This window comes from Chaetomium tenue, assembly GCF_020726465.1.
Source record: "Chaetomium tenue strain MPI-SDFR-AT-0079 chromosome Unknown F5144scaffold_3, whole genome shotgun sequence".
Classification (NCBI taxonomy): Eukaryota; Fungi; Ascomycota; class Sordariomycetes; order Sordariales; family Chaetomiaceae; genus Chaetomium; species Chaetomium tenue.
In genome coordinates, this window is record NW_027117331.1 from 3068052 (window position 1) to 3080150 (window position 12099).

The 12099-nt window shown below is 54.2% G+C and overlaps 3 protein-coding genes across 3 annotated transcripts; 2 read left to right on the plus strand and 1 right to left on the minus strand.

Annotated features, from left to right (window-relative positions):
- The first annotated feature begins 40 nt into the window (after positions 1–40).
- F5144DRAFT_193253 (uncharacterized protein) lies at positions 41–2633 on the plus strand. The gene is made up of 10 exons (XM_066782835.1): positions 41–573; positions 642–718; positions 783–853; positions 908–978; positions 1045–1119; positions 1243–1469; positions 1531–1642; positions 1701–1828; positions 1919–2080; positions 2185–2633. The coding sequence occupies exons 1-10, from the start codon at positions 131–133 to the stop codon at positions 2271–2273; spliced, it is 1455 nt and encodes a 484-aa protein (XP_066645045.1). The 5' UTR covers positions 41–130; the 3' UTR covers positions 2274–2633.
- Positions 2634–3151: 518 nt separating this feature from the next.
- On the plus strand, positions 3152–5133 carry F5144DRAFT_488305 (uncharacterized protein; the record flags this gene model as incomplete). The annotated part of the gene is made up of 5 exons (XM_066785653.1): positions 3152–3204; positions 3318–3415; positions 3493–3696; positions 3750–4766; positions 4841–5133. 5 exons carry the CDS (start codon positions 3152–3154, stop codon positions 5131–5133), a joined length of 1665 nt encoding a protein of 554 aa, XP_066645046.1.
- On the minus strand, positions 5104–6348 carry F5144DRAFT_193847 (ribonuclease H-like domain-containing protein). The gene is made up of 4 exons (XM_066782841.1): positions 6093–6348; positions 5879–6035; positions 5512–5752; positions 5104–5372 (listed from the first exon to the last, which is right to left on the minus strand). Exons 1-4 carry the CDS (start codon positions 6162–6164, stop codon positions 5249–5251), a joined length of 594 nt encoding a protein of 197 aa, XP_066645047.1. The 5' UTR covers positions 6165–6348; the 3' UTR covers positions 5104–5248.
- Positions 6349–12099: the final 5751 nt, after the last annotated feature.

A 12099-nucleotide genomic window follows, 5' to 3' on the forward strand; every position in this document is an offset into this window, starting at 1 on the left:
TACGGCAGAACCATGGTGTTATACCTTGGCGATGTGTCGGCACAATCGATGAGACTCGTATTTCGGGCTTTCAAACACGACACAGCAGTTGGCCACTAACTTGGCCCTTCGCACGGAAAGGCGCGCCAACATGGAGCAACCGGGCCCGGTCAATATTCCCGTCGAGACACATCTCCTCTTGGGTTGCTGCCGCGAGGCCGACCAGGCTGAGGTCGCCGCTCGGGGTCTTGATCAACTACGAGCAGCGCTTTCGGAATCGTTTCACAGCCATCTCATAGCCCTGGCCGAGGAAATTCGGGGTTCTAGCAGGCTCCTACGTGGCATTGCCGACCACTCTCAAATGCACATCACGCGGGTTCCTTTTATGACCAGCTACCTAAACGTTTTACTACCTTGCCTATCACGGACTCTGAAAGACATCACAACCCACTACGAGGATAAAACCCTCTCTAGAGAGATAAGATGGCGCAAGATGTACAACAAAATGACGGAGGAGGCTGCTGGCCTCCCGTTGCCACAGCGATTCGTTCTTTACAACCACTTCCTGTCGCTGCTAAAGCAGCTGCTCATAAGGTATTGCATAGGCTCATTCACCCCTCCGGCCATGCCGAGTTTCCGGCCTTTTCCTAACCAAAGACCAGGTCTCCGAGCTTCGACCTCAACACGCTTGAGACCCTCCGCACGCGAATCGTTACGCTACGTGAGCAAAGGGGAATACGTGGGTGTTGCAGCTCGTCGTTATGTCGAAGAACATATCCATTGACTCGACACATCCCTCACAGCCCCACCTGCGCCACAGACAGGCACTCTAGTCCGCCAGAACCTGATGTCCCTTGCAGTTACACAAGACCGCGTTCGTACTTTCTAGCGCCGTGTTGCATGTCTGCGTTCTCTAACCCGGGGGCAGAATTCGCATTGGGCGGAGCAGATCTTTTCTCTCCCCCTCCCATCCCGGACGGCATTGAAACACCGAAAACCGTGAGTATTGCCGGTCCAAACTCAACTCTGGGCCCCTGCCGATGAGTCTTGCTGAACTCCCCCCAGGTGCAAATCTTACGGTCCATTCTATGCATGGGGCCACTTAACCATACCACAAGACTCTACGGTTCTATTCCGGCGGTAAGTTTCCTTGGTAACTCCAAGGCGCACGGCACAATACCCGGCTCGACGCCCGATTGTCCGACAACATAGCCGGCCTACGCCGGACGGGTCACAGTATCTAACAGACTTGTGCAACAACAGACCTTTTGACAATGACACGATATCCATCGTCGTCTTCTTGAGCTCCGTCGACCAGTGCCCGTACTTCTTGATGAGGACCATGCAGGACAACACCCCGTGGTACTCCATGTTTGGTGCCCATGAGCTTTGTATCGAGCGCGAAGGAAGTGCTCTGCAACTGAAGAGGTGGAGTCGCTCTGAGCAATGTAGCAAGCTTTGGGTGGCACTGTATTTCCTAACCTGGGAAGGTGAGTAGCTTAAACCCAAGGGGCGCGATGCTCATTCGTATCGCTTGCTGATCAAGGCTAGAGATGATATTGTTCTACTGCACCTTCGTCGCCCTCAAGGCTCGCAATTTATTGACCGTTCAAATCCACCCAAATGAGTTCCAACTGCGCCGGGAGAAGCGGTTGTTCCAAGCGTATGCCCCTGATACTCTATATGACCCGGACTTGGGATCTAACGGCGAATATGGCTAGCCAAATTATCGACGACGGCTTCAAACACTCACTGATTGTCTACGAAGACATGCAATCACGGGGCCTACGACTGCACGCCGCGGTCTGGGAAGGCGAGCTCAGGCAATGCCCTGTGTGGACCGCCTTCGGTTGGTTATTCCCGGTACCCCTTTGCTTCACTGACCGAGCTGTCGTCCCCAACATCTGATCCCAAATGCTAACCGTGGCATATCCACCAGTCACACACCAGTCCCAATCCTCAACATGGCTCAGCCGCCGCTCTCGGCACAGAGTCTGGCTTAAAGACATCCAGCTTTACGTGTTTTGCAACACATACCGGCAGGAACATATGCGCCAAAACAAATCTGGAGCATTCGAGATACATTTTGACCGGGAGGAAGGTATGTAATGCCCAGCCGCCCGACCCAGGAGGGTGCTTCTGGCAACATCCCCTTCGAGCCGGCCCATGGCTGCCGTTGATGGTACTGACTCCCACCGGCCTTAGCGGCCAAACGATTTAAAGAGCTGTTCTCTGTCAAGACAATCGCCTCAGAAACGTCTGAGAATGAACCCGTCGCCAGTTCTTCGGCGTAAACCCGCTCGCCCCCTACCCCCAGCCTGTCCCCGTGCCCGAAGACTATATACAGGCGTCGAGACTTGCAGTATAGGAACTCTCCGAAGGTAGCCTCCAAGGAACACTTGCTGGTCCACCCTACTTCAGCCAATTCTTACCCACAGAGCGCGTAGTGAATGATTTGCCGAGGTGCGATAGAGGGATAATATGCGTGTAACGTTCTGTGCGTGTATCCGAGACAATATAAACCAGTACCAGTTAAAGCTTCAAGGATGACATCACGAGTCCTTCGTCTATGGACGCACATGCTAACCAGTCCTTTACCGTCCCGTGAACTGAACCCTGTTTGACAATGCCCTCTCGGCCCCATTGCCCATGCCAATTGACTATGTTGGGACACCATCTTTCTTCCGTACCCAGGAAACGCACTAGTAAAACCAGCCCAACAACCCAAGGTTGGAGGATCGAGTGCGGGATGCGGCACCACAACCTGCATTGATGGATCCGGATCTGCCAATAAAAACCCAAGTCTCGCGTATCCCCCATCATCAAGGAAACAACGGTGCCGCGGTCCACGCCACCTGGCCACCCCATGGAAGGGAAGAACTTCAATGTTGTCAAAGAATGGAGCAGCAGTGGGGCCAGCTGAGGGCCTCTCGAGGGTCCAATACCATCCGATTTCTATCCGCATCGGTACGGTACCTTGACCTATCATCAGGCCAGGCAAGGCACCTGCTTGATGGTTTTAAGCTACGCCGCCCCCCCCCCCACCACCAACTGCAAAAACAGCCACTGTCTCGAGCTCCTGTCCCCAACTGCTCCCACCACTCCGCTAGCCACCTCTCCGACAGCGGTAAACAACAAACAGCTCCTCCTCAACCAGCATACCAAAACAAAGATGGATGTCAAGACCGTCGATTTCACGCCCTTCACGGATCAAAAACCTGGCACGTACGTCACTGATGACCCCGCCCCCGCCCCCGCACCCACACCACCCCGCCAGAGCTTCCCCCAAGATGCGTTTGCGAGATGCATCATTACTGACACGTCCGAACGCTCAATAGCTCTGGCCTGCGCAAGAAGGTTACGGTTTTCCAAAAGCCGAACTATAGCGAGTCTTTTGTCGCAAGCATCCTACTGTCCATTCCAGAGGGCGCTGAAGGTGAGATCCATGACAGGTCGTGCCAACCGCCAGTACTGGTATTACGGGACACGGAGAAACTCACAAGCTTTCCGAAGGTGCCTCTCTCGTCATTGGCGGCGATGGGCGATTCTGGAACCCCGAGGTGATCCAGTTGATCGCCAAGATGGGTGCGGCATATGGCGTTAAGAAGCTTCTGATCGGTCAGGATGGCATCTTGTCGACGCCAGCCGCCAGCCACATTATTCGCAAGCGCAAGGCTACCGGTGGCATCCTCCTGACTGCCAGCCACAACCCCGGCGGTAAGTGGCCGCTCGTCGCGTTCGGTGTGCAGTTACCTAATCTACGGGTGCAGGGCCCCAGAACGACTTCGGCATCAAGTACAACCTTGCGCATGGCGGGCCCGCGCCCGAGTCGGTGACGAACAAGATCTTCGAGACTTCCAAGACGCTGACATCGTACAAGATCGCCAGCATCTCCGATGTTGACATATCCACAGTGGGCACCAGGACGTACGGGGATCTCGAGGTCGAAGTGGTCGATAGCACGGCCGATTACATGGAGATGCTGAAGGACATCTTCGACTTTGATCTGATCAAGAAGTTTTTTGCAACGCATAACGACTTCAAGGTCCTTTTCGATGGCCTCTCTGGCGTCACCGGGCCGTATGGTAAAGCGATCTTTGAGCAGGAGCTTGGCCTCGGCCCCGAGTCCACCCAGAACTGTGAGCCGTCGCCTGATTTTAACGGCGGCCACCCGGACCCCAATTTGACTTACGCGCATGAGCTCGTCGAGGTTGTTGAGAAAAAACAGGTTCCTTTCGGCGCTGCCTCGGACGGAGACGGTGACCGGAACATGATCTACGGTGCCGGCGCCTTCGTCTCCCCCGGCGACAGTCTGGCCATCATTGCTCACCATGCCAAGCTGATCCCGTATTTCAAACGGAATGGGGTCTACGGGTTGGCCCGCAGCATGCCCACATCCGGGGCAGTCGATCTAGTGGCGAAGAAACAGGGCCTCGACTGCTACGAGGTACCCACGGGGTGGAAGTTCTTCTGTGCCTTGTTCGACGCCGACAAGTTGTCCATCTGCGGCGAGGAGTCGTTTGGGACCGGAAGCAACCATATTCGGGAGAAGGATGGTCTCTGGGCAATTGTGGCCTGGCTTAACATCATCGCTGGTCTTGGTGTGGCGAACCCTGGTGTTGCACCGAGTATCAAGCAAATCCAGAAGGACTTCTGGACCGAATATGGCCGTACCTTTTTCACCCGTTATGACTATGAAGACGTCGACGCGGACGGCGCCAACAAGGTGGTCGGGGTTCTCAAGGACCTGGTTGCCGACCCTACCTTCGTCGGCAGCAAAGTTGGGGGTACGTACAAATCCCACCTAATGTGCATGGTTGGTTCTATCGACTTTCAGCTGACGTGCCTACTCTCTTCCTAGACCGCACTGTGACCGGAGCTGGCAACTTTTCCTACACCGACCTAGACGGTTCCGTTTCGTCAAACCAGGGCCTATACACCTGCTTTTCTTCCGGCAGCAGGATCGTTGTTCGACTTTCGGGGACTGGTTCGTCGGGCGCCACGATCCGTCTGTATATCGAACAGCACAGCAGCGACCCGGCCACCTATGACATGGATGCCCAGGACTACCTCGGGCCTGAGATCAAAATGGCGACGGAGCTCCTCAAGTTCAAGGAGTTCATCGGTCGGGACGAGCCTGATGTGAAGACGTAGTAGGTATATTGTTGAACTGGGGCAACTGGCCTGATACAGGCGGCGGGTTTAAGCCATGCTTTGTCCGTAGATTCCGTGCTATCCCCCAATGCCGGCATAGAGAGCAGCGGCCGGCTCAGGGCCCAGCAGGCTGGAAAATGGCCGACCTGTAATACTTAGCCTCTTCAATGCTCTCGAGTATGTCGTCCTTTGCCTTGTGTGTACCCTTTTTACGAGGCACTGCCAAGGCAACCTGCGGACTATTCGAACGTAGTCAGTGATTGGCGATGTGAAAGAGGAGGAAGCCTGCCGCAGCCACTGACTCGAAGCTGGTAGGCATCGAGGTTGGCATAAAGCCAGGGCTGGTGGCAGGCCAAAAAAGTCCGGTCCACTTACCACCATCTCCGTGCGGCCTCCTTGATGCTGCTGACATCCAGCATACGGTAATGTAGGTGATCGAGTACCTTCCTGTACGGGCCCTTTTTGAGAAATGCCTGGTCGGCGTGCACGCTGTTCCCCGAGAGAATCGCTAGACCTTTTTCCGGGATATATTTTTGTATGTAAGCCAGAAGGCCATCCGCTGCCTGCTGAGGTGTCACGGTTGACTGGATGACGGCCGCAGTGAGCCCACTCTCGCCATCTACCACACTCTTTTTAGCAGCCGTTCCCCATCCGCTTCTTCCCATGGGCGACGAAGAAACCCGGGCGGGGTGGAAAAGGGAGGTGCCTAGTCCTGAAACAAAAAACAACATGGAACGTGACATACGGACACGGGTGCACCACTCATCCATCATGCCCATCCTCTCTCTTGACTGGTGTACGACAGTGCCCCACCCGGACTCGTCGAGCAGCTCTAGTTGACCATCGGTAATAATGCAATATATCTCAATGATGGCATCCGTTTCTGGGTCAAGACCCGTCATCTAAAACAACAAGTTAAAGTCGCTACTCAAGAGGGAAGAGCAGGGACAGCTCCGCACCTCACAGTCAATCCAAACTAGCGGAACATGTCGCTGAGTCAAGTGTGCGGCCGAGGTGGCGTGGTTAGACATCACGGCGGTAGGATTGAGAATATACTAGTACCCGAGCTTGCAGGTTGAGTTTGTTAAGGTCCGTCGTCGCCCGATAGATAAAAGACTACTACTGCGTATGGGGCTTTCCGTAATAACGACGCACCGTACGAGAACATGACCCACACCGTGGGGCCATGGATGCGACCAATTATAACTTTTTTACGTATACACAGCACGAAGTATACACAGTATGTTCCGTTTTCATGCCTTGGTACCTAAAATCAGGGTCAAAAAATAAGTACTCACTCCCCCCACCTTTTTAAATTTCTGCCTTGCACCCACATTTGCAACCTACAACTACCTTTTTACAATAACTACCACCATTTCAAACTTCGTTCAAAATGGCTAAATTTATAACATGTGACGAACCTACTTCAGGATCCTATCCTGTTAGGGTTCAGCTTCGTTGAAGGTAATCTCTCGAGGATGCTTAGGTTCGGTGCAGCCAAAGGGTGCACAACAATAGACTTGTCTCAACAGTAGGCTTGTGAGCTTGTAGCGAACTGTAGTTGTGATTGCTAACTGGAGAACTCCCAGAGCTCTCCAGAACGAGTGACTATATACTGACTACATCTTGTGGCTCTCTGAGGCTCCCTCAGAGCGCCAGGGAGCCGGGCTCCCTGTGATGTCAATAGAGCAAGCCGTTCTATAACCTGATTGGTGTTCTCCTTCCGGGCTCCCTCAGGCTCTGAGAGAGCCTGACAGAGCCTATTCCTGGTTGGTTACCTAAGCGATTGGCTACGGGGCGACCCGCGCCCCTCAGTTGGTCTCAATTCGTGACACGATGCCCCTCCTCCTTGGGTCGACGTCCCAACGACCTGTTCCTCGTGGTCGCTTGTTGAAATAGCGCCAACTCCTTCTTTCCGTCGGTGGGTCATCCTTCCCTCCTATCGCTTGTCGGCATGTCTAATCGGGTGTACAAAAGGAAAAGCGATTCCGCGACCAGTACTCAACGTCGGCACCGCCTTGTCGCCAATTCCTCTGCGCTTGGAATCCCCATGCCTAAATGTTCCCGCTGCCTTGAAAAAGGCCTGGATTGTACGGCGATTAGTTCCTCCAAACGCTGCGGTCCTTGCAATCGTGCGAACTGTGCTTCATGCGACGTTTGGGGTATCGACCCAGCGACGTGTGCGTGTTCCTGATTCCTCTTTTTTTTTTTTTGTGTGTGTTGATGCTGACGTTCTTAGTTCGTTCTTTTATCTCGGAAAAGGAAAGATTGGATCGCGAGAAGCAAGAGACTTTGGCTAAGTTGCTTCGTCTTGAGAGCCAGTCCCGTTCTTTGGAAGAGCGCGTGAAGCGGGCGATGTCCCGCAAGGTGCGGGATATCTCCGAGTTGGAGCGGGAGGAGGCGGAGGGGGCGGCAAGTGCTACAGCCCGAGTTGCCGCTCCTTCGTCGGACTCGGTTCCTGACGGGCCTCCCCTCGATCCTTCCTGGGGTTTAGAGTGCGCCTCCCTCCTCGTCCTTCCGGGTCCTCATGCTGATTGTCCTAGTTTTTCTTCGGGTGACCCCTTCCTCGCCGGGGTCGACCTGTCCGCGGGGTTTCCTTTGGTCGATCCGGGTTCCTCTGGTGGAACTCCTGAAGTTTCTCGGGGCAGTTGAGATTCGTAGCTGGTTGCCATGAATTGTCTTCTGGGCCGAAGTCCAGCCACTTGACCAAGTACTCCATCTGTCCTTTCGTGATGCGTGAGTCTAGAACTTCCTCAACGTCCCATTCCTCTTCTTCGTCTTCTGCCTCGGCGTCCTTGTCGAGTCGTGCGCTCTTCGGCGCTGGTTCCAGAAGCGAGATGTGGAAGACGTTGGTCCGTAGTCGCATTGTTGAGGGTAACGCGAGTGCGTAATTGTTCTCCGAAACCTTTTTGTCGATCTTGAATGGTCCGATTTTGCGAAAATCGAGCTTCCTGCTTGGTCGCTTCGTGCGAAGATTTCGAGAAATGAGGTAAACTTTGCCCCCCTCTTCTAGGCGAGGTCCCTCGAGCCTGTTCTTGTCGTAGAACTTCTTCATTCGTGTCCTTACGAACTCGAGCTCTTTCTTGAGCATCGCATGCAGCGAGCTCATTCTGTCGGCCTTGACTGCCGCTCTGGGCACCGAAACATCGGGCCCTTGTCGCAAATCTGCTTCGTAATCGTAGTTCGCGAAGAATGGCGTGACCTTCGTGGTCTCCGTGACGGTGGTGTTGTAGGCGAGTTGCGCTGTTGGCAGCAGCTCGACCCAGTCATCCTGCTGAAAGTTGACATACACTCTCAGGTATTGTTCGACGATCTGGTTGAGTCGCTCCGTTTGTCCGTCCGTCTGTGGGTGATAAGCAGTCGAAAGCTTACTCCTCGTACCCAACTTCGTCATCAGGGCTTGCCAAATCTTCGATGCGAACTTTGTGTCTCTGTCCGTGATCCATTCCTCCGGCCATCCGTGGACCGAGGTAACGTTGCGGTAGATCACGTCTGCGAGTTGTTCTGCCGACCATGACTCCTTGTAGGGAAGGAAGTAGCTCCACTTGGTGAGTCTGTCCACCATTGTGAGGATGCTGTCGTATCCCACTCCCGTTACTGAGTCTTTCGATGGTGGCAGCTTGGTGATGAAGTCCATCGTCACCGAGCTCCATGGTCGTTCTGCAACTGGCAATGGTTGCAATAGCCCGTACGGCTTGTGTCGCCCTGGTTTGCTTCGTCCGCAGAGATCGCATTCCGCCAGGACTTCTTCTGTCGCTTGCTTGATTCCTGGGAAGTCGTAATTCTGCTTGATCTTCGCAATTGTCTTGCTGATTCCCATGTGTCCTCCGAGTCTTGACTCGTGGATCTTCCGAATGAGTTCTTTCTGGTCGCTGGGCCTGACGTAGGCCTTGTCGTGGTACCAGAGTTTTGTTCCTTCAAGTCGCAATCCCGCGACCTTGGATTCTGGCTCTTCTTGCCATGCATCGCGCTTGTCGTCTGCGATGGTTCCTTGGAAGTTCCGTTCCAATCGTTGTTCCCTGAAGACCGCACAACATTCTACAAACGGTTGCAGAGGTCTGGCTTCGGGATCTTCCGACTGCTGCTGAAGCGCTGCGATCTCATAGTCTTCAGTCGGTTGGGAAGCGTGCCGTAGCGATCCGTCTGTCTGTTGATGTAGCAATGGTGGTGAGGCTTCGGATGTGTTGTCGTGGTGATCCGCTCTCCTACTTAAGGCGTCCGCTCGTGCGTTCTCTGAGCCTTTCTTGTAGTGGATCGTGAAGTTGAATTCGGACAGGAATTCTGCCCATCGAGTTTGTCGTCCGTTCAGCACCTTTGTGGTGGTGAAGTATCGTAAGTTCTTGTGGTCCGTGTACACCTGAACTTCGTGTGTTGTGCCGCTGAGGTATGGTCTCCATTCCTGAAATGCTTCGATGATTGCAAGAAGTTCCTTGTCGTGGATCGGGTAGTTGAGCCTTGGTCCTTCGAGTTTCTTGGAGAAGAACGCAACTGGATGAAGCTTGCCGTCCTTGTCCCTCTGACCGAGCTGTCCTCCGATCGCGAAGTCCGAGGCGTCGGCTTCGACTTCGAACGGTGTGCTGGGGTCAGGCAGCATGAGCACTGGATCGGCGATTATCGCGTCGCGGATTCGTTGGAAAGCCTGCCCGTGCTCCTGCTTCCACTGGAATGTGGCATCCTTCTTCGTGAGTTCGTGTAGGGGTCTCGCGGTGTCGCCAAAGTTTTTGATGAACATCCTGACAAAGTTGGCGAATCCGATGAATCCTCTGACTTCTGTGGCATTTGTTGGCGTGGGCCACGTCCTGACAGCCTCCAATTTCTCGGGTTCGATCTTGACCCATCCTGGGGAGATCTCGTAACCCAGAAACACTGTCTTTTTGACATGAAACTCGCTCTTGTCCTTGTTGACTGACAACTTGTGCTCGTGCAGGGCATCCAGCACCTGCCGCACGTGTTCCTTATGTTCTTCGAGTGTCTTGGAGTAGATGAGAATGTCATCCAAATAACAGACTGCGAATTTATCGAGGCAATGTCGAATTGCGTGGTCGATGGCGGCTTGAAATGTCGCTGGTGCGTTGGTTAATCCGAATGGCATGACGAGGTACTCGTAGTGCCCGTAGGGTGTTCGGAAAGCCGTCTTCCATTCATCTCCTTTCTTGATGCGGATGTGGGCGTAGGCAGTTGGAAGGTCGAGGCGAGTGTAGTATTGTGCCCCTGACAGCTGATCTCGAAGCCTCGCGATCAGTGGCAGTGGGTAGCGGTTCTTCACCGTCTCGTTGTTCAACTGTCGGTAGTCTACACACATCCTGAGCTTTCCATCCTTTTTTGGAACGAAGAGGACTGGGTAGCCTGCTGGAGATGTCGATGGTCTGATGTGTCCGATCTCGAGGTTCTTTTCGAGATAACTCCTCAACTCTGCGTCTTGCTTCTCGTTGGTGTGGTACACCTTGAAGAACTTCAACTGGGCTCCTTCCTTGAGTTTGATCTCGTGGTCCCAAGGTCCGTGATCAGGTAGCCCTGTAAGATGCTTTGCTGTGAATGCCGGGTGCCCCTTGTAGTCGTCTGGGATCTTCCCCGTTGTTGTATTTTTTGGTGCGCCTTCATAGTACGCAAACTTGCTTCCTGACTCGATGAATGATGCTTCGAGTATCTTGATTTCTTGCGCTGGCAGCTCAATGCTTGCCGCTTCACGTCGACTGACCCATGTTTCGTGTTTGAGCTTCCCTTGCTCGTTGACTGAGACTACGGCGATGCTTTGTTTCTCCCGTGTCTGCTTTTGGTGTCGTGTGCCGCTTCTTCCGGATTCCAGAGTGCGTTCTTCTGCACTTGCTGCTTCCTGCGGTGGGCCCGTAGAGGGGGTTCGTCCTGACCCTCTGCTCATCCGTGGCTCCTGCTCTGCGCGTTCTCCCATCAAGTCGGTTGGATGCTCCCGCGGTTCTCGCGGTCGCAGATGGCCATCTCCCTTCCAACTGATGTCTGGGTCGTAGTCCTTGTGCCATGGGCGTCCGAGAATCATGTCTTTCTCTGGTCCCATGTCCACGATGTCGAATACCACTTGGGTGGTTTTTCCTACCACCTCCATGTCGAGTGGTTCTGTCTCTCGTCGTGCCCATTGTGTGTCGAATGGTCCCTTGACGATGTATTCTTTTTTCTTGATCCTCCATGGGATTCTGAGTTGATTCACAAATGTGGGCGAGATAAGATTCATCTGCGCTCCCCCATCCACCAACGCGAGGGCCTCAAATTTCCCCCACCGCGCTGTGATCCAGAGCCTGTTGTCTGGCTTGGTACTTCGTGCAGCAGCTACTTCGTATTCGTCTGCTGGGAGATCGATGTAAGACTTTTGCTTGCGCCAGTTCTTCCTGTACTGCGCAGCCTGTTTCCGTTGTTCTGGAGTTAGAGATCGTCGGGCCCCTCGGAGGGCCCTGAGCCGTTTCCCAAGCTCTCACGGTGTGTCGAGGCGTCCCTGTCCGCACCTTGGCTTGCGGCATCGATCGTTTGGTGTTCCTGGAGCCATTGTATCACCTGCGGCTCCGCTGGCTGTCTGTTCTCGCGTCGTTGCGCTCGCGTAGGTCGAGGTCGATCGCGTTGCGCCCGTGATTGCGCATGTTCCTCTAGTTTGGCGTCTGCGTGCACTAAGCAGTCCGTCTGTTCGCAGTGACTCGTCCAGCGGGAGTCGTTGCATCCTTCCGGCCAGGCGTTCTTAGGACTGATCCTGAGCCTGCCGTCTGGGATCATGTCCATTTTCCAGAGCAGTGCTGCGGGTGCACTCCCGTGGTCGTAGACCCAAGTCGTGGGCGTTGGTTCGCCGCGTTCGTTTTGTGGCCTGACGGGCCAGTGGTTCGACTGGAATTTGGTCTGGAAGTGGTAGCGACATTCGTGTGCTACACACTGGAACCATGGTAGGTGGGCGTGGTCCCTTCTGTTGGGGTTCATCCGCGGGTGGTCTTCCTTCATAAGTTGGAATCT